The sequence below is a fragment of the Podarcis melisellensis genome, assembly GCF_964234715.1.
Source record: "Podarcis melisellensis genome assembly, chromosome: 13".
NCBI lineage: Eukaryota > Metazoa > Chordata > Lepidosauria > Squamata > Lacertidae > Podarcis > Podarcis melisellensis.
The window spans coordinates 27,317,325-27,338,841 of record NC_138545.1 but is presented as its reverse complement, the minus strand read 5'-3'; the positions used below and the strand labels follow the sequence as shown (position 1 = coordinate 27,338,841).

Genomic DNA, 21,517 nt, shown 5'->3' with positions numbered 1-21,517 from the left:
ACAATTTGTTGCCCTTTCATAAACCTTAAAATCAGCTGCCCGAGGCAGGCACCTCACTAATGGTAGGGTTGGCCCTGGGTGTTCTTTAGGGTCTGGATATAGCACCCAATAAAACATACCACTCCCATAGGCTGGACAAACAATCAAACTTCTATACGATTGGTGGTTTTGTTCTAATGCATGATTGTATAACACACCATTCCCATTGGTTGGACAAACAATGGAACTTCTATATGATTGGTTGCTTTGCTCTAATGTGTGATTGGTTTGTGTAACAGCAAGGTCTGACTGGACAGTGGGGTTCTTGGGGCCAGTTGAACAGTTAGAAAATTCAGATGGAAAACATGGTGAACTTGCTGAGAGGTGTAAGAATCGGGGGAAAAGTGAGTAAGAAAGGCGCTGCTTCAGAAGTGTCTTTAAGTAATAATAATAACTATGGGCAGCTCCCAACAGATTGAAAACAGAATAAAACATCAAACATTAAAAACTTCCCTAAACAGGGCTGCCTTCAGATGTCTTCTAAAAGTCAGATAGTTGTTTATTTCCTTGACATCTGATGGGAGGGCATTCCACAGGGCGGGTGCCACCACCGAGAAGGCCCTCTGCCTGGTTCCCTGTAACCTCACCTCTCACAGTGAGGGAACCGCCAGAAGGCCCTTGGAGCTGGACTTCAGTGTCTGGGCAGAACAATGGGGGTGAGTATTGTTATATTTATATTCTACTTTCCCTCCATGATCGCAGGGTAGAGTACTTGGTTCTCCCTTCTTTATCCTCACAGCAACCCTGTGAGGTAGGTAGGTAGTCTGAGAGTTAGGGACTGGCCCAAATGAGCTTCAAGGTCACCCCACTGAATTCAAGGAGATTTGGGACTAAGTAGCATATGTATCATTTATATGTGTCATTTTTGGATTTGCGGCTTATCTTTTGAATGGTAAATAGCAGGCACAGCCGCTCCCCCTTCAAAAAATTAGAATCAGAACCACAGCATGTTGGGAGAGAGGGATTAATCCATTTTGCCCCTGCAATTGTCACAATAACAACAAAAAGGCTGTCCCAGAGGAATGCTTCAATTGATGTCAATCATGGTGGTGGTGTTGTTGTTTAGTCGTTTAGTCGTGACCGACTCTTCATGACCCCATGGACCAGAGCACGCCAGGCCCTCCTGTCTTCCACTGCCTCCTGCACTTTGGTCAGACTCATGTTTGTATCTTCAAGTACACCGTCCAACCATCTCGTCCTCTGTCGTCCCCTTTTCCTTGTGCCCTCAATCTTTCCCAACATCAAGGTATTTTTCAGGGAGTCTTCTCTTCTCATGAGGTGGGCAAAGTATTGGAGCCTCAGCTTCATGATCTGTCCTTCCAGTGAGCACTCAGGGCTGATCTCCTTAAGAATGGATACGTTTGATCTTCTTGCAGTCCATGGGACTCTCAAGAGTCTCCTCCAGCACCATAATTCAAAAGCATCAATTCTTTGGCGATCAGCCTTCTTGATGGTCCAGCTCTCACTTCCATACATCACTACTGGGAAAACCATGGCTTTAACTATTCGGACCTTTGTTGGTAAGGTGATGTCTCTGCTTTTTAAGATGCTGTTTAGGTTTGCCATCGCCTTTGTCCCAAGGAGCAGGCGTCTTTTAATTTCATGACTGCTGTCACAATCTGCAGTGATCATGGAGCCGAAGAAAGTAAAATCTCTCACTGTCTCCATTTCTTCCCCTTCTATTTGCCAGGAGGTGATGGGACCAGTGGCCATGATCTTCGTTTTTTTGATGTTGAGCTTCAGGCCATATTTTGCGCTCTCCTCTTTCACCCTCATTAAAAGGTTCTTTAATTCCTCCTCACTTTCTGCCATCAAGGTTGTGTCATCTGTATATCTGAGGTTGTTGATATTTCTTCTGGCGATCTTAATTCCGGCTAGGGATTCATCCAGCCCAGCCTTTCGCATGATGAATTCTGCATATAAATTAAATAAGCAGGGAGACAATATACAGCCTTGCCATACTCTGTTCCCAATTTTGAACCAATCAGTTTTTCCATATCCAGTTCTAACTGTAGCTTCTTGTCCCACATAGAGATTTCTCAGGAGACATATGAGGTGATCAGGCACTCCCATTTCTTTAAGAACTTGCCATAGTTTGCTGTGGTCGACACAGTCAAAGGCTTTTGCATAGTCAATGAAGCAGAAGTAGATGTCTTTCTGGAACTCTCTAGCTTTCTCCATAATCCAGCGCATGTTTGCAATTTGGTCTCTGGTTCCTCTGCCCCTTCGAAATCCAGCTTGCACTTCTGGAAGTTCTCGATCCACATACTGCTTAAGCCTGCCTTGTAGAATTTTAAGCATAACCTTGCTAGCGTGTGAAATGAGTGCAATTGTGTGGTAGTTGGAGCATTCTTTGGCACTGCCCTTCCAACCCTCTGGCCACTGCTGAGTTTTCCAAATTTGCTGGCATATTGAGTGTAGCACCCTAACAGTACCATCTTTTAAAATTTTAAATAGTTTAGCTGGAATATCATCACTTCCACTGGCCTTGTTATTAGCAGTGATTTCTAAGGCCCATTTGACTTCACTCTCCAGGATGTCTGGCTCAAGGTCAGCAACCACACTACCTGGGGTATATGAGACATCCATTTCTTTCTGGTATAGTTCCTCTGTGTATTCTTGCCACCTCTTCTTGATGTCTTCTGCTTCTGTTAGGTCCTTTCCACTTTTGTCTTTTATTATGGAAATCTTTGTACGAAATGTTCCTTTCATATCTCCAATTTTCTTGAACAGATCTCTGGTTTTTCCCATTCTATTGTTTTCCTCTATTTCTTTGCATCGCTCGTTTAAGAAGGCCTTCTTGTCTCTCCTTGCTATTTTTTGGAAATCTGCATTCAATTTCCTGTATCTTTCACTATCTCCCTCGCATTTTGCTTGCCTTCTCTCCCCCGCTATTTGTAAGGCCTCATTGGACAGCCACTTTGCTTTCTTGCATTTCCTTTTCATTGGGATGGTTTTAGTTGCTGCCTCTTGTATAATGTTATGAGCCTCCATCCATAGTTCTTCAGGCACTCTGTCCAGCAAATCTAAATCCTTAAACCTGTTTCTCACTTCCACTGTGTATTCATAAGGGATTTGACTTAGATTGTATCTTACCGGCCCAGTGGTTTTTCCTACGTTCTTCAGTTTAAGCTTGAATTTTGCTATAAGAAGCTGATGATCTGAGCCACAGTCAGCTCCAGGTCTTGTTTTTGCTGACTGTATAGAGCTTCTCCATCTTTGGCTGCAGAGAATATAATCAATCTGATTTCAATGCTGCCCTTCTGGTGATGTCCATGTGTAGAGTTGTCTCTTGTGTTGTTGGAAAAGAGTGTTTGTGATGACCAGCTTGTTCTCTTGGCAGAACTCTATTAGCCTTTGCCCTGCTTCATTTTGAACTCCAAGGCCAAACTTGCCAGTTGTTCCTTTTATCTCTTGACTCCCTACTTTAGCATTCCAATCCCCTATAATGAGAAGAACATCCTTCTTTGGTGTCATTTCTATGAGGTGTTGTAAGTCTTCACAGAATTGGTCAATTTCAGCTTCTTCAGCACCAGTGGTTGGTGCATAAACTTGGATTACTGTGATGTTAAAAGATCTGCCTTGGATTCGTATCAAGATCATTCTATCATTTTTGAGATTGCATCCCACTACAGCCTTTGACACTCTTTTGTTGACTATGAGGGTCAGTCCATTTCTTTTATGGGATTCTTGCCCACAGTAGTAGATGTGATGGTTATCCAAACTGAATTCTCCCATTCCCGTCCATTTTAGTTCACTGATGCCCAGGATGTCAATATTTATTCTTGCCATCTCATTTTTGACCACATCCAACTTACCAAGCTTCATGGTTCTTACATTCCAGGTTCCTATGCAATATTTTTCTTTACAGCATTGGACTTTCCTTTCGCTTCCAGGCATATCTGCAACTGAGCGTCCTTTCGGCTTTGGCCCAGCCGCTTCATCAGCTCAGAATCTTCTTGTACTTGTTCTCCGCTCTTCCTCAGTAGCATGTTGGACGCCTCCCGACCTGAGGGGCTCATCTTCCAGCGTCATAACTTTTATATGCCTGTTGTCTTTGTCCATGGAGTTTTCTTGGCAGGGATACTGGAGTGGCTTGCCGGTTCCTGCTCCAGGTGCATCACATTTGGTCAAAACTCTCCACTATGACCTGTCCATCTTGGGTGGCCCTGCACGGCATAGCTCATAGCTTCTCTGAGTTATTCTTTTTTTTAATAAAAAAATAAATATTAAAGTTTCAAACATTTTATAAAAACAAAACTAAACAATACAATAATACAAACAAACAAACAAAAATAAAAACAAGTATAATTTCAATCCCTTATTTTCTTATAACTTACTTCCCCGACTTCCTCATACCTCCCCTTTCTGTATTCCAATTTCTAATTTATTAATTCAGCAAATCCTTTCCCTTATTTTTCATTTAATTTTTAGTCTCTCTTTTCTTTTTTACTTATTCATTACAGCTGGAAACCACATAATTTCTAAACCAACATCATTCTAACATTCATTAATTTTGCTTCTCTGAGTTATTCAAGCCCCTTCGCCACGGCAAGGCAGTGATCCATGAAGGGGGTCAATCATGGTAATGGAAAATTAATAACAAAACCTTGGACTAAGTGACCAGTATATACATATTATTTCATAATAATTAAGGACTTTAATAGTACACTGTTGCTCTTTGCAACCATCATTACTAACCTTGAGTGAGCTTGTGGGTGGCAGAGGAATAAATTCTCTGTTTTGGGACTCTCACAGTAGATTTGGCAGATTGCTTTGGAAAGGGCAATGAAGAGATAACAGGAACTTGAAGAGTTTATTTCTGTGGCCACCTCACCCAAAGATACCTGTTGCCTGGTAGGAAGGAAGACAAAACAAGCACCAGTTAGACACCAGTTCTCCAGCGCATGGTATTACCTGAAGCAGGTGGCAGAGTGAGGTGATGAGCAGTTGTGAAGTGTTAAGAGGACAGAGTTGTGTGTGTCACATGGCCTGGACGATGGTGGAGGTCCTTGGGAACTGAGTGGGGATGGAAGCACTGGGAGGGAAGGCAAAGCAACGATGATGGGGCTGGAGGTCAGTGGTGGAGCACCTGTCTTTGCATGTAGAAGGTCCCAAGTACAACCCCTGGCATATCCAGGTAGGTAGTACAGTCTGAGTCAGTATATGGTAGCTTTTTCCATTCCCAGTGATAGCAGCAGGAGGGAAACCCAAGAGTGATCTGGCTGGGTGCCAGGCAGAGTTTCTCTTAGGCTTCTCTCCCATCTGGCATGGACACTTCTCAGTTCTAACTGAGAACATGCGCCAAGCACAATCTTGCACTCAGAGGGTCCTTCAGCCTTGGAAAGCAAGGAAGTGGACCTCCATGGCCAATGGGGAGATGAGTAATGACGTCATGGCAAGGCAGGGAGAATGTAGCCCCAGATCAAAGGAGTTGCCCATCCTTGTTAACTTTTCCTTTTACCCTCTGCTATGCCCATAAGGTAGCTAAAGAGGGATTTCCCCCACTCAGTCTCACCAAGGAGGTAAGTGGTCATGAACAACCTAGCATGAGCCAAAAGGAGTCTCAAGTGGGAAGAACATAGAGATGCAATGAAGTTGAGAGTATGTTCTTTCATATGTGATGGACCTGTAAAAGGGTTAAAGAGTATTGGGAAATAATTTATAATGAACTGAAAAAAAATGTTTAAAAGCAGAAAAGGAATCTCAAGTGGGAAGAACATAGAGTACCCCTCTGGAGATGCAATGAGGTTGAGAGTACGTTCTTTCATATGTGATGGACCTGTAAAAGGGTTAAAGAGCATTGGGAAATAATTTATAATGAACTGAAAAATATATATGTTTAAAAGCACTTTTCCAAGAATACCAGAGTCCTTTTCGTTGAGGATAATTCAGATGGAAATTCCCAGGCGTCAAAATGGTTATTTATGTATGCTACTACTTCGGCCTGTGTTTTTGTTAGCCCCTAAATGGAAAATGAGCGAGTTCCCAACTGAAGAATGGCAACTTAAACTGATGGAATATGTGCAGCTTGTGGACCTAACGTATGGAATAAGAGAACAAGAAGAACATACATTTAAAGAAGATTGGAAAATGTTTATTGAATATATGGGGGGAAATTGTGTACACCTGAAAACAAGGGCAGCATTAAGATAAATTCAACTGTGTAAATAAGTTTTGATGGATGTAATAATGGAACACTGAATGGTTTAGTTTATGTAAAATATGCAGGGATTTATGTTATGCAAAATGAACTATGGAAAGAGAAGAAGGGAAGTCACTGATATTTTAAGGCTGTTTAAATGAATATTTTAAAATGTAAAACATAATTAAATAAAAATTATATATATAATTTATAAAATAATAATAAAATTTATATATATATATATATATATATATGCTTTCGTAGATTTTCACGGGTACAGGAATGCAGGTTTTGGTGTCCTCGGGTGTCTTCCCGTGTAAAAGTTGGGGTGTCTAGGCGACGTTTCGACGAGGTCTCACTCGTCATCTTCAGGCTGGTGCTTTCGGCTTCTTGTTACTGGAACAGAGCAGGATCTCAGTGTTTGAGTTCCTATAAATACTGTTGAGGGGGTGTGGTGTATAGCCTCCAATGTTCTGGGCAGAGAGGAAGTTCCCAGGCTAGTGTGCCTTTTCTTCTTTTGTTCCTTAATTACTTGAGGGATATCTTGAGTGATTTCTTGAGTGATATCCTGAGTACTACTTAGGTGGGTCATTAGGTGTGGATTAGTTGCTAAAGTCTTTGTGTCTTGACCTCTTGAACTTTGTGAAGAGTTTTTCTGAGAAGATGGCTGTACTGCACTTAGTTGTGCTCTGGCTTGGCTTCGTGTATAGGGGCGAGCTGTGGTTTTGTGGCCTGTGTCAGCCAGATCTGTGTAGGGATTGCAGGGGGGTGCAGCATCCGGAGGTGCCACCATGGTTTGGCTACTGGATGGTGTCTGTAATTTATCTGTGGAGAGGGTCTGGGTTTGGGTCTGGTGTGGTTGATTGGTGATGGCGTTCTGTGTGCCTCTGGATCTGGTGTCAGTTTTTGTGGGGAGGGCTAATTTCCAGATGTCTGGCAAGCGGGATGTGTCGTCACGCTTGTTCATGTTGTGAGGGTGTTTCTCTATCTCGATGGCTTCCATGATTATTCTCTTGTGGTGATGTTCCATGTTAAAGAGCAATTTGGAATCTGCAAAATTAATTTCATGTCCTGTTTCTTTCATGTGTTTCATGTCTTTCCTCTCTTTTCCAACACATGAAAGAAACAGGACATGAAATTAATTTTGCAGATTCCAAATTGCTCTTTAACATGGAACATCACCACAAGAGAATAATCATGGAAGCCATCGAGATAGAGAAACACCCTCACAACATGAACAAGCGTGACGACACATCCCGCTTGCCAGACATCTGGAAATTAGCCCTCCCCACAAAAACTGACACCAGATCCAGAGGCACACAGAACGCCATCACCAATCAACCACACCAGACCCAAACCCAGACCCTCTCCACAGATAAATTACAGACACCATCCAGTAGCCAAACCATGGTGGCACCTCCGGATGCTGCACCCCCCTGCAATCCCTACACAGATCTGGCTGACACAGGCCACAAAACCACAGCTCGCCCCTATACACGAAGCCAAGCCAGAGCACAACTAAGTGCAGTACAGCCATCTTCTCAGAAAAACTCTTCACAAAGTTCAAGAGGTCAAGACACAAAGACTTTAGCAACTAATCCACACCTAATGACCCACCTAAGTAGTACTCAGGATATCACTCAAGAAATCACTCAAGATATCCCTCAAGTAATTAAGGAACAAAAGAAGAAAAGGCACACTAGCCTGGGAACTTCCTCTCTGCCCAGAACATTGGAGGCTATACACCACACCCCCTCAACAGTATTTATAGGAACTCAAACACTGAGATCCTGCTCTGTTCCAGTAACAAGAAGCCGAAAGCACCAGCCTGAAGATGACGAGTGAGACCTCGTCGAAACGTCGCCTAGACACCCCAACTTTTACACGGGAAGACACCCGAGGACACCAAAACCTGCATATATATATATATATATATATATATATATATATATATATATATATGAAAGAACATACAGTGTTCCTGCTTTTAGGAGCACCAGTGTCTTTTACTTTAAGGCAGCATTTCTATCTTCTTTAAAAATAAGCTCTTATGCTTTCAATAGAAACTGCCAGCTCACAATGAAAGGGCCAACAAATACTGCAGACAGGACAAACAGCACTCACTGTCCATACACCGCCTAATAAAATTTCAGCTGCCCTTCAAACACTGGCTAGATCAGCAGCAATTTCCAAGTCATCGTGTTTAGCTCTCAGGGATGAAAACTTCACTTGTTAGTTTCAGTCTGTGTAGCCTCTGTTAAAGAGATAGGAGCAGGCAATGACTATTTTCTTCCCTTTAGCCATTTGGCAAACCCGAGCAAAAGCTTTGTCCCATACTGTATCAGCTCGTGCAGAAGTGAAGCGAAAATGGGAGCGGTCTAATGCTGTTTGAAAAGGTCAGGTTTAACATAGCAGGGTTTTGAACATCTCCTTCTGTTATAGTTGTGGGAGCAAGATGTGGCCAGGCAGGGCCTATATAAAGAGTGAGCATGATGTGGTTTCTTCACGACTGTCAGATTCCCTGACTGAGAGTAGAGATGGCTCCTGTCATAGCTTTCCTCACATGCACCTGGGCTCTCCTGCCACTACTTGTGGCATCTGAAGGTAAGAACCATTCCACCTGTCAATTCTCTGGCCCCTTTTCGCTGGGTTGGTGTGTGTGTCATTTTTCATATTTATTTAATGAGATTTATATACCACTTAATCATGAAAGCCTCTAAGTGGTTTACATAAAATATGCATTAATATTATTGATAAAATCAATAATAAAATAAGCCACCCTATTCCCCCCATAAAGCCAAGAGTTTTTAAAAATTTGCATTATGAAACACATACTGTATTATCGTATTTTTCCATGTATAACACGCCCCTGTGTATAAGACGCCACCTACTTTTTGGGACTCAAAATTAAGAAAATTCACTATACACTATCCATGTATAAGACGACGCCTTCTTTTAAACTTCAAGAATGTAGGAAAATATATAGTCTTATACTCAGAAAAATATGTATATATTTGTTGTTGTTGTTTAGTCGTTTAGTCGTGACCGACTCTTCGTGACCCCATGGACTAGAGCACGCCAGGCACTCCTGGCTTCCACTGCCTCCCGCAGGTTGATCAGACTCATGTTTGTAGCTTCGAGAACGCTGTCCAACCATCTCGTCCTCTGACGTCCCCTTCTCCTTGTGCCCAACATCAGGGTCTTTTCCAGGGAGTCTTCTCTTCTCATGAGGTGGGCAAAGTATTGGAGCCTCACCTTCACGATCTGTCCTTCCAGTGAGCACTCAGGGCTGATCTCCTTAAGAATGGATACGTTTGATCTTCTTGCAGTCCATGGGACTCTCAAGAGTCTCCTCCAGCACCATAATTCAAAAGCATCAATTCTTCGGCGATCAGCCTTCTTGATGGTCCAGCTCTCACTTCCATACATCACTACTGGGAAAACCATGGCTTTAACTATTCAGACCTTTGTTGGTAAGGTGATGTCTCTGCTTTTTAAGATGCTGTCTAGGTTTGCCATCGCCTTTGTCCCAAGGAGCAGGTGTCTTTTAATTTCATGACTGCTGTCACAATCTGCAGTGATCATGGAGCCCAAGAAAGTAAAATCTCTCACTGCCTCCATTTCTTCCCCTTCTATTTGCCAGGAGGTGATGGGACCAGTGGCCATGATCTTCGTTTTTTTGATGTTGAGCTTCAGACCATATTTTGCGCTCTCCTCTTTCACCCTCATTAAACGGTTCTTTAAATCCTCCTCACTTTCTGCCATCAAGGTTGTGTCATCTGTATGAGGTTGTTGATATTTCTTCCGGCGATCTTAATTCCGGCTAGGGATTCATCCAGCCCTGCCTTTCGCATGATGAATTCTGCATATAAGTTAAATAAGCAGGGAGACAATATACAGCCTTGCCGTACTCCTTTCCCAATTCTGAACAAATCAGTTTTTCCATATCCAGTTCTAACTGTAGCTTCTTGTCCCACATAGAGATTTCTCAGGAGACAGATGAGGTGATCAGCAACTCCCATTTCTTTAAGAACTTTCCTTATATATATGTATATATTACATAATATCAAATGGGATTACCTGTATGGGCAGACTTGCTTAAGCATTTTTTTTTAAAAAAGCTGGCATCAAAAAGCGTACAGCAAAGGTGCCTAATATCAGGGATCTAGTTACAGATTTGAATAAGTATGCATGCACGTGAAAGCTCATACCAATAACAAACTTAGTCTCTAAGGTGCTACTGGAATGAATTTTTTTATTTAATATCACGGAGTCCTACTTTCAACAAATCCCTTGCAGTTGATTTTAGCTTTAATAGCTAATCTTTTATTTTTGCATTAAATATTAAAACACACAAATTGACATATAGAAAGATGACAGATTACTGGTAATTACATAACTAGTAATGTTATCATAATCGGGCATGCTGAGGAAATAAGTAATTTGCATCCAAATAAAACACCATGTCTCTGTTCCCCCTCAATTCCACATCTTAATTTGATCCATTACATCAAATAAAGCTCTCTGCAACTCAGGTCCTCATGTTCCACCCAGTATTTTACAAAGGAGCCCCATATTAAATAAAAGTGATATTTCATTCTTCCAAGAAAAGGGGGTTCTCCTTATTTATTGAAACAGTAGCAAACAATGTTCCTAGGTTTTAGCCATTTCATCACTGACATTTTTTAATACTGAAAGCAAAGCAAAGCAAAACAGAAGCACCTGGGTCAAAATAAATTCTGGCAAAGTTGATTGATTTTTTTTGCCACTGGGGTGCTTTTTTTTTGCTCCCACACCCAAATGAAACGCAGGAGACACAAGTGGAAGAAAGGTTATATATAACAAGTAGTTTAACCAAATTAACCAAATTAATAAAGTATGCTGCTGTTGAATGCTCCCCTGCAGTGTGCATGCCAGGCCCTAAAAGGGTCCATAGTGCACCATGCATTTTTGTACACATTATTCAGTTAGAGAATTCCACTGCAAAATTTGGAGACGTGAGAATTTTGAAGGCACATTGTTTTGAAAAGTGTGAATTTGGTAGATTTGCCTTTAAATGCGAACTGAATCAAACCTAGCTCCTGGACACCCAAGGAACATCCATGACAGATGGCCATCTCTTCTGTATTTTTCTTTTCACACAGTTTCTGCCGAGTGTGGTGCAACTTTCCTTATTTTTCCTTTTCCTTTGTCTCCCTTCCAGCCCCTCCAGGCTGTGTTCTCCCCTTCCTTTTCAATGGCAGATACTACTCTTCGTGCACCACTGATGGCAACCCTGACCAACAGCTGTGGTGTGCCACAACTGAAAACCATGACAAGGATCGTAAATGGAAGCCATGTGCTCTTAGAGGTGAGAGGCATACAGTCCTTCTGGTAACATTCATTTGCGTGTTAATATGTCACCCTGCAGACTATGTTTATTTACACACTGAAGTGTTCTATGAGTTGAAATCGATCCAAAAAGGTCCTAGCAGGGCTGGCCTGCTCATGAGGTAGACGGAAGCAGCAACCTCAGGCAGTGGAATCCAGTGGGGGTGGCAATTCTATGGCTAGCAAGCATTACCAGCAGGCCAGTGGGACAGGGATTCCCCTTACTCTACCACCACCACCTCTTCCTCCTCCTCTTAAAGATGTTATTCCATTTTCTGAGCTTGCAAAAAGTCCTCTTGCACCATCCTAAAGGGAGTTCTAATCCTCACAATGCCCAGGAATGCTCATTGCCCCCTCTTCAAATTAGCTCCTTTGGGCAGTTGCCCATTTGCCCTCTTGTAAATATTCCTCTGATGGAACATTTGTTCTGATCTGTTTGTGGGGAGGTTATACAACAGCAAGCATTCATGCTGATTTGCTTGCACAACATTTACAGTGGTACCTCGGGTTACATACGCTTCAGGTTACATACGCTTCAGGTTACAGACTCTGCTAACCCAGAAATAGTGCTTCAGGTTAAGAACTTTGCTTCAGGATGAGAACAGAATTCGTGCTCCGGTGGTGCGGTGGCAGCAGGAGGCCCCATTAGCTAAAGTGGTGCTTCAGGTTAAGAACAGTTTCAGGGTAAGTATGGACCTCCGGAACGAATTAAGTACTTAACCCGAGGTACCACTGTATATGTCTTAACATTAGACATTTGTTTATCCCAGACTGTTCAGGGCATTTCTCTGCCACTTTACTACTTGTAAAAGTATGTATGTATGTATTTTAAACTGGCTTTAAGCTACTTCAACCGTGCAAACCTGAATTCCTGATGTGGACATGAATTCCTCCTGCAAGATATTTTGCTCTGGAGGTGACCAAAAAGATTAACAAAGTTCATTACAGTCTCAATCTCATCCTATTGTTAAGAAGAGCAGCTTTTGCAGGGAGTGATTAACCATCTTCCTACTCCAAATTGCTCACCATTAGTTGTTTTCCCCTCTTGCAGTGTTGATACTGCATATCGGCCCATGCAAACATGTTTGAACGTGTATGTGTGTCTAGGCAATATGGAGATAGGGGTCAACATACTCTATCACTGCTTTTCTGCTCTCTGTCACTCTACTCAAATGTGCCTCCCCCAGTAAAGGGGCAATGACGCATTTATACTTTTGTGTAACATATAGTAACCCTCTGACCTCCCCATTCAGAAAGTAAATAGGTTTAATTCTCGTTAATGATACGTATCTGTGACAATCCCCAGAAGCAGTGTCTATATAGGCACTATGTGTCTTTGCCTGAGTGGTTGGTTTTCAATCCCAGCAGGCAAAGGAAATGGGGTTTGGTGGTGGGCAGTTGATCAGCAGCATATACAGACCCTGAAGCCTTTGTCTGCCTGATTTGATTTGTCTTGCCTACCTGTCAAAATAGCCCACAGTGTTTGGGGCAGGTAAGAATCTGGCTGTTGGCTGCATCCAGTTCCCTGCCCCTGCAATAGGGTGTGACTATTTTTTTTAAAAAGGATAATATAAGAAAGAAGCAAGAAAACTGTTACTAATGATTTATTGGCACAAACTCTGCTTTTGTCTTTTGCCTAGAATATGGAGGCAACTCGAATGGAGCAGAATGTGTTTTCCCCTTCAGCTACAAAGGCCATACTTACTACACCTGCACTAACAAATTCGAAATAAAAGGGCGCTACTGGTGTGCTACAACAGGAAGCTATGATAAGAACAAGAAGTGGAGCTTCTGTGCTGACACCAGTATGTAAACTGGGGGCCTGTTGGATTAGAAGCCAAGGTTGGGTTGCGTCACAGGGCTTGGAAGATGGTTGGTTGTAGATTAATTCCATTCTCTGCAAATGCTCTTTGTAAACTCTCCTTTCCAGTGCTTTGCTTTCACTTTGACATCAGCATCAGCATTGGCCAGGCAGTCACATTACAAAGTGGAAGTGTGAAATTAAGGGTGTCAGAGCCACCCAAAATTAAGCAGTTTTTCCATTTATTTTAGTGGGTGGATTACAGACCCTCCAAGTGTAACTATTTTCCAGGGAAAGTCCTAGATTTACAGAAGCCATTCTGGTTTTTTATTTGATCTGCTCCTGGAACGCCCCACTTTTTCTTAGGGTGTCCCTATTTTCATTGGAGAAATGTTGGAGGGTTAGACATATGTTTAGTTTTCTCCCATTGGAATCAATGGAACATCAGCGGCAATCCTATACACACTGTTTTGGGAGTATTTTTCTTTATTTACTTAAAACATGTTTTACCCCATGCTTGATTGAAGAGGGGTGTGTGGTAAAAGCTTTCAGAGTGGCTTGCAGCAGTCAATAGTCAGATTATCAGTGCGGAGCAGTGGCATTGCAGGGGGGGGGCAGTTTGCCCCAGATGCCATCCCTGGGGTGTGTGTGACGAACCCCCAGGTGGATCAATGCAGCGGCACTCACATACCCCCTGCAGGGTGGATCAGTCCTGCGCCGGTCGTACTCCAGGCGGCGGATGCGATGGCGGGGGGTGATGGAGCCAATAGCTACACCCCGGTGCAGAGTCCCTGCAATTCTTTCTCTCCTTCTGCTGTACCAGAGTTGAGGATTCCACCTCCATCTGAGGGCCACATTCCCTTCTAGGTAACTTTCCCAGGGCCACATGGTAGTGATGAGAGGAGTCAGGAGGAAAAGTGAGCACAGCAAAGAATGTCCATATTACCTTACACTTACACAGCCCTCTCTGTCCTTCATTCAGTCATGCAAGAAGCGTTATCAGAGTTCAAGGACACATTCTAGCTATCCCAAAACACTCAAGGAGGGGTCAAAGCAGGGCTGGTGAGCAGTGAGACTAGGGAGGGAGTATGACCTGGGGAAAGGCCTGGGGGTGCATTCAGTCCCCAGCCCTGAAGTTCCCCAGCCTCGTTTTATAGTCTGATTGACCTAAAAGGGACTTACCTCTGAGCAGATATGCATAGACAGGGCTTCTTTTCAGCCGGAACGTGGTGGAACTCAGTTCTGGCACCTCTCAGGTGGGCTCCATTGCCATTATAAGAGAACATGGGAGGCTTACATGATGAGTTCTGGCACCTCTTCTTCTAGAAAAATAGCACTGTGCATAGGATAGCATTTTTAAAACTTTAGATGAATGGTGATGTGGGTAGTTGTTCCATGATTTAATCAGGCATAGGAATCTGATTGCTGAGCACATTCAGCAGGACAAAGAAGCATTGTGGGTTATTAAGGAAGCCCCTCCTTCTCTCTCTTCTCCACTTCTTCCAGGACTAGATGCAAATTTAGCTACAGGGCCCTGCGTATTCCCTTTCGTCTTCCAGGGCAAGTGGTACAAAGCTTGCACAACAGATGGGAGATTCGATGGGAAGCTCTGGTGCTCTCTTGTCACCAACTACGATGAAAATCCGACGTGGGCATACTGTGAACCCTCAAGTAAGCAAAATAGGGAAGTATGTGGGAAAGGCTGTTCAGGGTGACAGACCAGAAATGTTTCTCTTCCTTGTCCCAAATAAGGGCTGAACACCTGGCTATTATTATTATTATTATTATTATTATTATTATTACATACCTGTCCTTCACTATGAAGTCCCAGGCCAGGTTAAAAGTAGGGTTGGTCCTCACAATATTGGCTGCATTCAGGAAGTACTTTATTCAGCCCAATTAAACTGGAAAATCATGGGAGTTATGTGCTATAATTTTCCCCATGGTTTTTATGTAACACACTACCGCCACGCATGTGATGAAATCTGGGGCTGTATTTCTGAATCCAATTCTTTCCTGGCCTTGGGAGAAAAGAAGCACACATGAGGATTAAGGGCTGATGACCCGTCTGATGGGACACACTGTTGTGGGACACAATGTGAACGAAATCTAGTGCAACATGAAGTAATATCCCTCAGGAAGACACCGTTCCATAACTCCACAGGTAATGCAGTGTACAAGGAATGTTGGGAAAGGGACAGAAGTGCCAACATTGTAAACAGGAAAACGAATGCAATAATTCCCACATCTGAATGCACATTATATCTAAAGTGTCATTTTATAATAAAATCCTACTGCAATCAATGAGACAAATTCGTGACTTAAGTGGATTTCAGTGGTACCCGAGTACAACTGACATAACCTGGATTAAATCCATTTCATCTATATCTATCTATCTATCTATCTATCTATCTATCTATCTATCTATCTGCAGAATTTGGCCAATTCCCCTTACAGCTGACTAGCATGCACACAAAATGCAACGGAATATGAATATCACACCAATCCCCTCTTTATGTTGCTTCAGTTAATGCCTCACGTCTCCACTCTGTTTCTCTTCAGAACCTGCCTCCTGCGTCTTTCCCTTCAAGTTTAGGAACAAGTCATACTCCTCGTGCACCAAAGAAGGAAGTTTTGATGGGCAGCTGTGGTGTGCCACAACTCCAGACTATGACAAAGACAGCAGTTGGAAAGGATGTTCCCTCCAAGGTAGAGTCCTGAGCTGACTGCCTGGCTGCTGCCGGCTTCGCCTCCTATTTATGCGACTGGCCCCACCTCCAGCAGTGCTAAATGACTGAGGTTTGGCGGGAACCTCCAAAGAATAGCACTGAGAGGCAGGCCAGCCCAAGCAGCCGGTAGGTCCCCAGGATCCTGCAAAGGGCGCCCACAGTGTAAGTTGTGAGCGCTCATTTTGGGCCTAGTTTGTGGTGCAAACCACCCTTTGATGAATATTCATCATGGCAGTGCAGAATCTAGCAACTGAGTATGTAACATCTGGGTTTTCATCTTGAAGTAGCAGGGAGGTATAAGGTTGTTCTGTACGACCTGGGAATTTATGTAGTATAGGCAAGATCAGGCATAGGCAAACGCGGCCCTCCAGCTATTTTTAGGACTACAATTCCCATCATCCCTGACCACTGGTCCTGTTAGCTAGGGATGATGGGAGTTGTAGTTCCAAAACATCTGGAGTGCCAAGTTTGCCTATCCCTGGACAACGTGAACCTAGCTTGTATATCTGTATAGTATTGGCAGTGAAAAAATACATGTTCTGTTGTTTCCAGTTGCCCAGAGCCATATGGGCATTAATCTGCTCCATGTACGGTGTCTTCCTAAAGTGGCCTTCCTGGATGGTGACTCTGCAGATCACAGGATTTTAACTGAGTTTTAATTGGATATAATTGCAATCCCACAAAATGTAGCGATGACCACCAACGTGGCTGGCTTTAAAAAGGGGGTTAGACAAATTATGGAGAATAAGGCTCCCAGAGACTACCAGCTACAATGGTAGTGTTCCATCTCCAATGCCTGTGTTTAGTAGCTGCTGTGAATCGGAAGTGGGGATGTTCCTGTTGCACTCATTTCTTGTATGGGCTTCCCATAGGCATCTTGCTGGCCACTGTGAAAACAGGGTGTTGGAGGAGGTGGGCCTTGGCCTAATTCATTAAGCGTCTGTCTTTATCTAGTCCTTGAATGCAGAGGCATTGCCCATATCCATACAGTTCTCTTTGACAACACGACAAAACTCTACGGCATGTTATTTTTTGTGTCCCCCCCCCTGTCTGCAGAGTATGGAGGGAACTCCAATGGCCAGCCCTGTTGGTTCCCTTTCACCTTCAACAACCAAACATTTGATGCCTGCACCAATGAGGATGACGACGGCGAGAAGAATGGCGGATACTGGTGTTCCACTACTCCAAACTACGATGAGCAAAAGCTATGGAGCTTCTGTGCTGACACAAATTTGAGAACTGGGGAAGTTTTATTACCAGGTTAGCAGAAAGCTGCCCAGGTGGGGGTGTAGGAGAAAGTTGGTTTCAGACATGCAGCCTGCATGTTCACTTGGAAGCCCATGCCGCCAAGCAGATTTTGATCCTAATGTGTTGAAGTAATATGCTGTAGGCTGCAATTCAATGCACAGTTATTTGGGAGCAAATAGCTTCTAAATAATCAGAAGTATTATTAAGATAGCTTCCTAGCCTCCTTATTCCTTTGCTAGAGGTGCTCATCTCATGATTTTCTCTCACATTCCACTTCCAATCCTCACGGGACAAGATGGAGAATCTACGAAGAGCTGTGTCTTTCCTTTCACCTACAATGGCAAGTCTTACACAAGCTGTACATCAGTTGGGACAGTAAACTGGAAGTACTGGTGCTCTCTCACCAGCAACTATAATATAGATCGCCAGTGGAAATACTGCGAACCTTCAGGTAGGAATGAATCCTTCTTGGTGCTTCATAAAGTACTTTATAGTGGGCATGGGCAGCAAGAGCAACAGTGGAAGCGTCACAGATTAGAAAGCTTTCAGTTTTCCATTCTGTGCAGTTTTGTATCTATATTTAGGTTCCCCTTGGTTTCCTTTTACTGCTTAAATCCCCCCCCCCAACAAAACTTTACCTTATGTTCAACAGATTTGAAAAAACAAGAAGATTATCAGCCATAAAGACAAGCGAGACCGGCAACTATCACTAAGGTAAATGTGTTTCATGTTTCCAATTCATTTTTATTTGTCTCTCAATCTAGGAACGTTTTTCAGCTTGAGGGACACATTCCCTTCTGGGCAACATTCCATAGACCACATGACAGTGGTGGGCGGGGCCAGGAGCAGCTGTGGGTTCAGCAAAAAATGCAGATTTTACCTCTGTACAGCAGGCTGGCTCGTTCACACTATCACACCCTTCTCTATCCTCCTTCCCATCAACCAAGAAGCATTATCAGAGTCTGATGATACACTGGAGCCCGGCAAAAACATCCAAGGAAGGTGCAAAGCAGGGCTGGTGAGGGCTGTGTCTCACAAAGAGTGTGAGGCCTGGAGAGAGTCCTGAGGGCTACCGTATTTTTCGCTCTATAAGACACACCAGACCACAAGATGCACCTAGTTTTTGGAGGAGGAAAACAAGAAGAAAAAAAATTCTGAATCTCAGAAGCCAGAACAGCAAGAGGGATCGCTGCGCAGTGAAAGCAGCAATCCCTCTTGCTGTTCTGGCTTCTGGGATAGCTGCGCAGCCTGCATTCGCTCCATAAGACACACACACATTTCCCCTTACTTTTTAGGAGAGAAAAAGTGAGAATATAGAGCAAAAAATACGGTAAATAGAGAGTGTTCTGAGGTTCTCCACCCTTGCTTTGGGCCCTGTCTCTTTTAACATGCAATACTGCTTAGCACTTCAGCAGACAATGAATGATCAAGAGTTAATTTGGGGAAAAACTGGTGATGAGCAAACTTCCTTTCCCTTCACTTAGAATTAGGCTTAGCAAGTCAAGGTGATTCCTACCTCCCCAAGCCGCATATAGATAACAGCTTGGTTTATTTTCCTAATTTTGAAATTTGGACCTGGCCATGCTTCCAATCACATAAATAAGCACACAAAAGAGTCAGAATGGCTCTCTCATCAAGTGCCAGGGGCAAGTGCCAGGAGCAGGTCAGTAATAAACATACACAGCATCAGTGAACTTACCGTATTTTTTGCTCTATAAGACTCACTTTTTCCTTCCTAAAAAGTAAGGGGAAATGTGTGTGCGTCTTATGGAGCGAATGCAGGCTGCGCTGCTATCCCAGAAGCCAGAACAGCAACAGAGATCACTGCTTTCTCTGTGCAGCGATCCCTCTTGCTGTTCTGGCTTCTGGGATTCAGAATATTTTTCTTCTTGTTTTCCTCCTCCAAAAACTAGGTGCGTCTTATGGTCTGGTGCGTCATAGAGCGAAAAATACGGTAACTCTTTATTCCAAGAAACAAACAGCTCAGGAGGCCAGGTCTAGTGAGCACACCAACTCTTCCTGGTAGATCTTGCCCCAATGAGGCAGTTGTGAGCACTGAAGGTCCCCGTCTTCCCACAGTTGTCTAATCCTCCCCGCCCCCCCAGATCCTTCCCAAGCAGTTTAAGACTTTCTTGATGTGTGTGTGTCTCCTTTGCCCTGGGAGACAAGGGGGAAGGAGACTGGTCACAGCAGGAAGGGGAGACCCTTAGGCTTCTTAAGCAGCCTGCCTGATCTCTGCCTCTTTGACCTGCTCCTCTCTAGCTTCTGCTTCTGGCCAGCTGTCTGCTACAGACTCTTTCTGCTCAATAAATCCTGTCACCTCTTCAGCTTCCAACATCTCCTCCTCCCATTCTTCTCCCTTTTCTCCCTCTGACCACTCATCGTCATCCCACCACTACTCCCCTGGCTCCAAACCTTCTTCCCTTGGGGGTTCCCCACCTAGTGCCTCCCACCACTCCTCTACATCCAGCCTCCCCATGGCATCAAGACACACTGACTTGCACCCTCTTCTTTTTCTGGTTACCAAGTGACAGTTCTGGAAAGCTTCCTGGAAGACCTTTTCTCCTTGGCTCCTTCAAGGCTAAAGTAGCAACACCCCAGGCACCAATAATTCTGTGAAATGCAGTTTCCTATGTTGCCTGAATACTTAATGCACACACTGGGTACTCTGGAAACGACATGCCCCAGGGCTCCTTATGCCTGAGAATGCTGCCCTTTGGAGTATTCATGAAATCAGCTCATGAACCCTTTGCCTTCTAGCTTTATTGGACGTGCTACATGCCTATTGGCTCTGACTTTAGGTGTTGTTGGTAACTAACCAGCACGTATCTTTTCCCACCAGATTACCAAAACCAATCAACCAATATCTTGGACACCTGTGATTCCCACTACACTGTTTCACTAGTGGAAAGTGGCTAGTTTTCATCTGGGCCTATCCTGTTTCCACCTATGCTACAACTATGGATAAAGTCTCTGACACACTGCAGCTGCTCTTCATCCCTGGCCTAGGATTCTGCTAGGGACCCAGTCTCTGAAGATGTTTTACCTTCATCACCAATGAACAGCAGTTCAGAAGCACCACCAGAATATCTAACACTGTCGTCACTTTCATCCTAGATTTCCTCACTGATACACAAACTCCTCCCCTGTCCTTTACTCACATGATGAGCAGCTCTGTGCTCAGTTGCTGATAAACAACATTTATTTTTCTCTTGTCTGACAGCTGTAGTCTTTTGGATTATACACATGGTAGCCTAAGTCATATAAAAGCATTTTAATTAAAATTAGTAATTTAAATCAAGCAGTAATATAATTGTGCATTTTCTGTACGGCCATGATTTCACTCCCTTAACAATGAACATACGGGTTTGCATCTGGGTTATCATTAATCATCTACAAATTATTATGGTTGGGCAGAAGAGTGTAAATAGGGTAGGCCTGGTGAAATGTTAGAAGCTGGAGTGGTGTGAATAGACAAGGGAGAAAAAAGAAGGGAGTACTGCCTACAGCATCGCCTCCCCTATAGCTGCTATTCTCTAGCCTCTGCTAATTGGAATAAACTGTTTGAAGGAAAAGGGTTCATTTGGGATCAAATCTGAAATATTTAAATTTTGCTATATAAAGGGAGGGTGTACTGTGTAATCTAGCTAGCATGAAATGAACACTATTATCAAGAACTGATGAGGCTGCTCTGTTCTGGGCACCTATATAATTGACCTCTGTGTACCATTGCATAGTTTACATTTTGATGACAAGATGATGTGTGAGTGATGTTACAGATGTGCACAAGAAATGTGCAACTTTCAGATGATTCTGGGTGGATGGTGGACCTGGGTTATTGTAAATGTGTCCTCCTGTAATGCTAAGTGGTTTATTTCACCTGAATACTTAATAAAGTCTATCCTTGCAAATTCACAATAGAGTAGCTTTGTAAACTGTGAAACACCAAGACAGAGAAGCTATGAATGAAGTGGAAAAAACTCTGACACTGGGAGCTTCATTCCTGTCAGTATTTTTCTATGGGTAGCCAACATGGTGCCATCTGGATATTGTTGGTCTACAATTCTCATTAGCTAGAGCCAGCGTGCTTGATGGTCAGGGGAAATGGGAGTTGTTATCAACAACAACAACAACAGGCTACTCCTGATCTAGTCTCACTTTAGTTCCCACAATATGCCTGCAGAC

At 43.4% G+C, this 21,517-nt stretch overlaps 1 protein-coding gene across 3 annotated transcripts; it reads left to right on the top strand.

Moving 5' to 3' along the window:
* The first annotated feature begins 255 nt into the window (after positions 1-255).
* LOC309355484 (epididymal sperm-binding protein 1-like) lies at positions 256-21,250 on the top strand. Of its 3 annotated transcripts, none has more exons than XM_081886409.1 (11): positions 301-383; positions 4,798-4,949; positions 8,627-8,788; positions 11,388-11,534; positions 13,195-13,359; positions 14,862-15,026; positions 15,918-16,064; positions 17,141-17,344; positions 17,628-17,783; positions 17,985-18,046; positions 20,175-21,250. In XM_081886409.1, exons 3-10 carry the CDS (start codon positions 8,722-8,724, stop codon positions 18,014-18,016), a joined length of 1,083 nt encoding a protein of 360 aa, XP_081742535.1. In that variant the 5' UTR covers positions 301-383; positions 4,798-4,949; positions 8,627-8,721; the 3' UTR covers positions 18,017-18,046; positions 20,175-21,250. The 3 variants fall into 3 exon arrangements, with proteins under 3 accessions (XP_081742533.1, XP_081742535.1, XP_081742534.1); XM_081886408.1 differs by having other exon boundaries at positions 4,798-4,978; XM_081886407.1 differs by lacking the exon at positions 4,798-4,949 and having other exon boundaries at positions 256-383.
* The last annotated feature ends 267 nt before the right edge of the window (positions 21,251-21,517 follow it).

Coding starts and splice junctions, on each gene's coding strand:
- LOC309355484 (XM_081886407.1), top strand. CDS start 8,722: ATGGCTCCTGTCATAGCTTTCCTCACATGCACCTGGGCTCTCCTGCCA. Junction 8,789..11,387: donor ACTACTTGTGGCATCTGAAG/GTAAGAACCATT, acceptor TCTCCCTTCCAG/CCCCTCCAGGCTGTGTTCTC. Junction 17,345..17,627: donor TGGGGAAGTTTTATTACCAG/GTTAGCAGAAAG, acceptor TCACGGGACAAG/ATGGAGAATCTACGAAGAGC.